The 542-nt window shown below is 46.4% G+C and overlaps 1 protein-coding gene across 1 annotated transcript; it reads left to right on the forward strand.

The window, feature by feature from the left end:
• The first annotated feature begins 6 nt into the window (after positions 1-6).
• On the forward strand, positions 7-536 carry LOC106751072 (fatty acid synthase-like). Its single transcript, XM_014631851.1, has one exon. The coding sequence runs from the start codon at positions 92-94 to the stop codon at positions 509-511; it is 420 nt and encodes a 139-aa protein (XP_014487337.1). The 5' UTR covers positions 7-91; the 3' UTR covers positions 512-536.
• Positions 537-542: the final 6 nt, after the last annotated feature.

Below are 542 nucleotides of genomic sequence, written 5' to 3' on the forward strand. Positions count from 1 at the left end.
CGTGGACGCTATATTCAACCTCGCGGTTGTACTCAGAGATTCTATCTACCAAACCGCAGAAACGTTCAAAGAGTCATTCAAGCCGAAGGCAATGGCCACGAAGATGTTGGACGAGGTCTCGAGGAAGATATGCCCCGATCTCCGACATTTTGTCGTTTTCTCGTCCGTCTCATGCGGCCGAGGAAACGCTGGGCAAACTAATTATGGGATGGCTAATTCAATNATATGCGAGAGAAGAGTACAAGACGGATTACCCGGAATGGCTATACAGTGGGGCGCGGTGGGTGATGTTGGACTTGTTGCCGACATGCAAGAGAACAATAAGGAACTCATCATCGGCGGTACACTGCAACAAAGAATACAGTCCTGTCTTGATTCACTGGACACTTTTCTGATGCTGAATCAACCGATCGTTTGTAGTATGGTTGTGGCTGAAAAGCGCGCGTGCTTTGGCGGAATTATGGATGTTCACGAGGCTGTAGCGAACATCATGGGTATAGTTTTTTCATGAGTAAAATGAAGCAATTAAGCATGTATATTTA

The sequence above is a fragment of the Dinoponera quadriceps genome, unplaced genomic scaffold (genome assembly GCF_001313825.1).
Source record: "Dinoponera quadriceps isolate SergipeBrazil2010 unplaced genomic scaffold, ASM131382v1 scaffold8083, whole genome shotgun sequence".
NCBI classification, from domain to species: domain Eukaryota; kingdom Metazoa; phylum Arthropoda; class Insecta; order Hymenoptera; family Formicidae; genus Dinoponera; species Dinoponera quadriceps.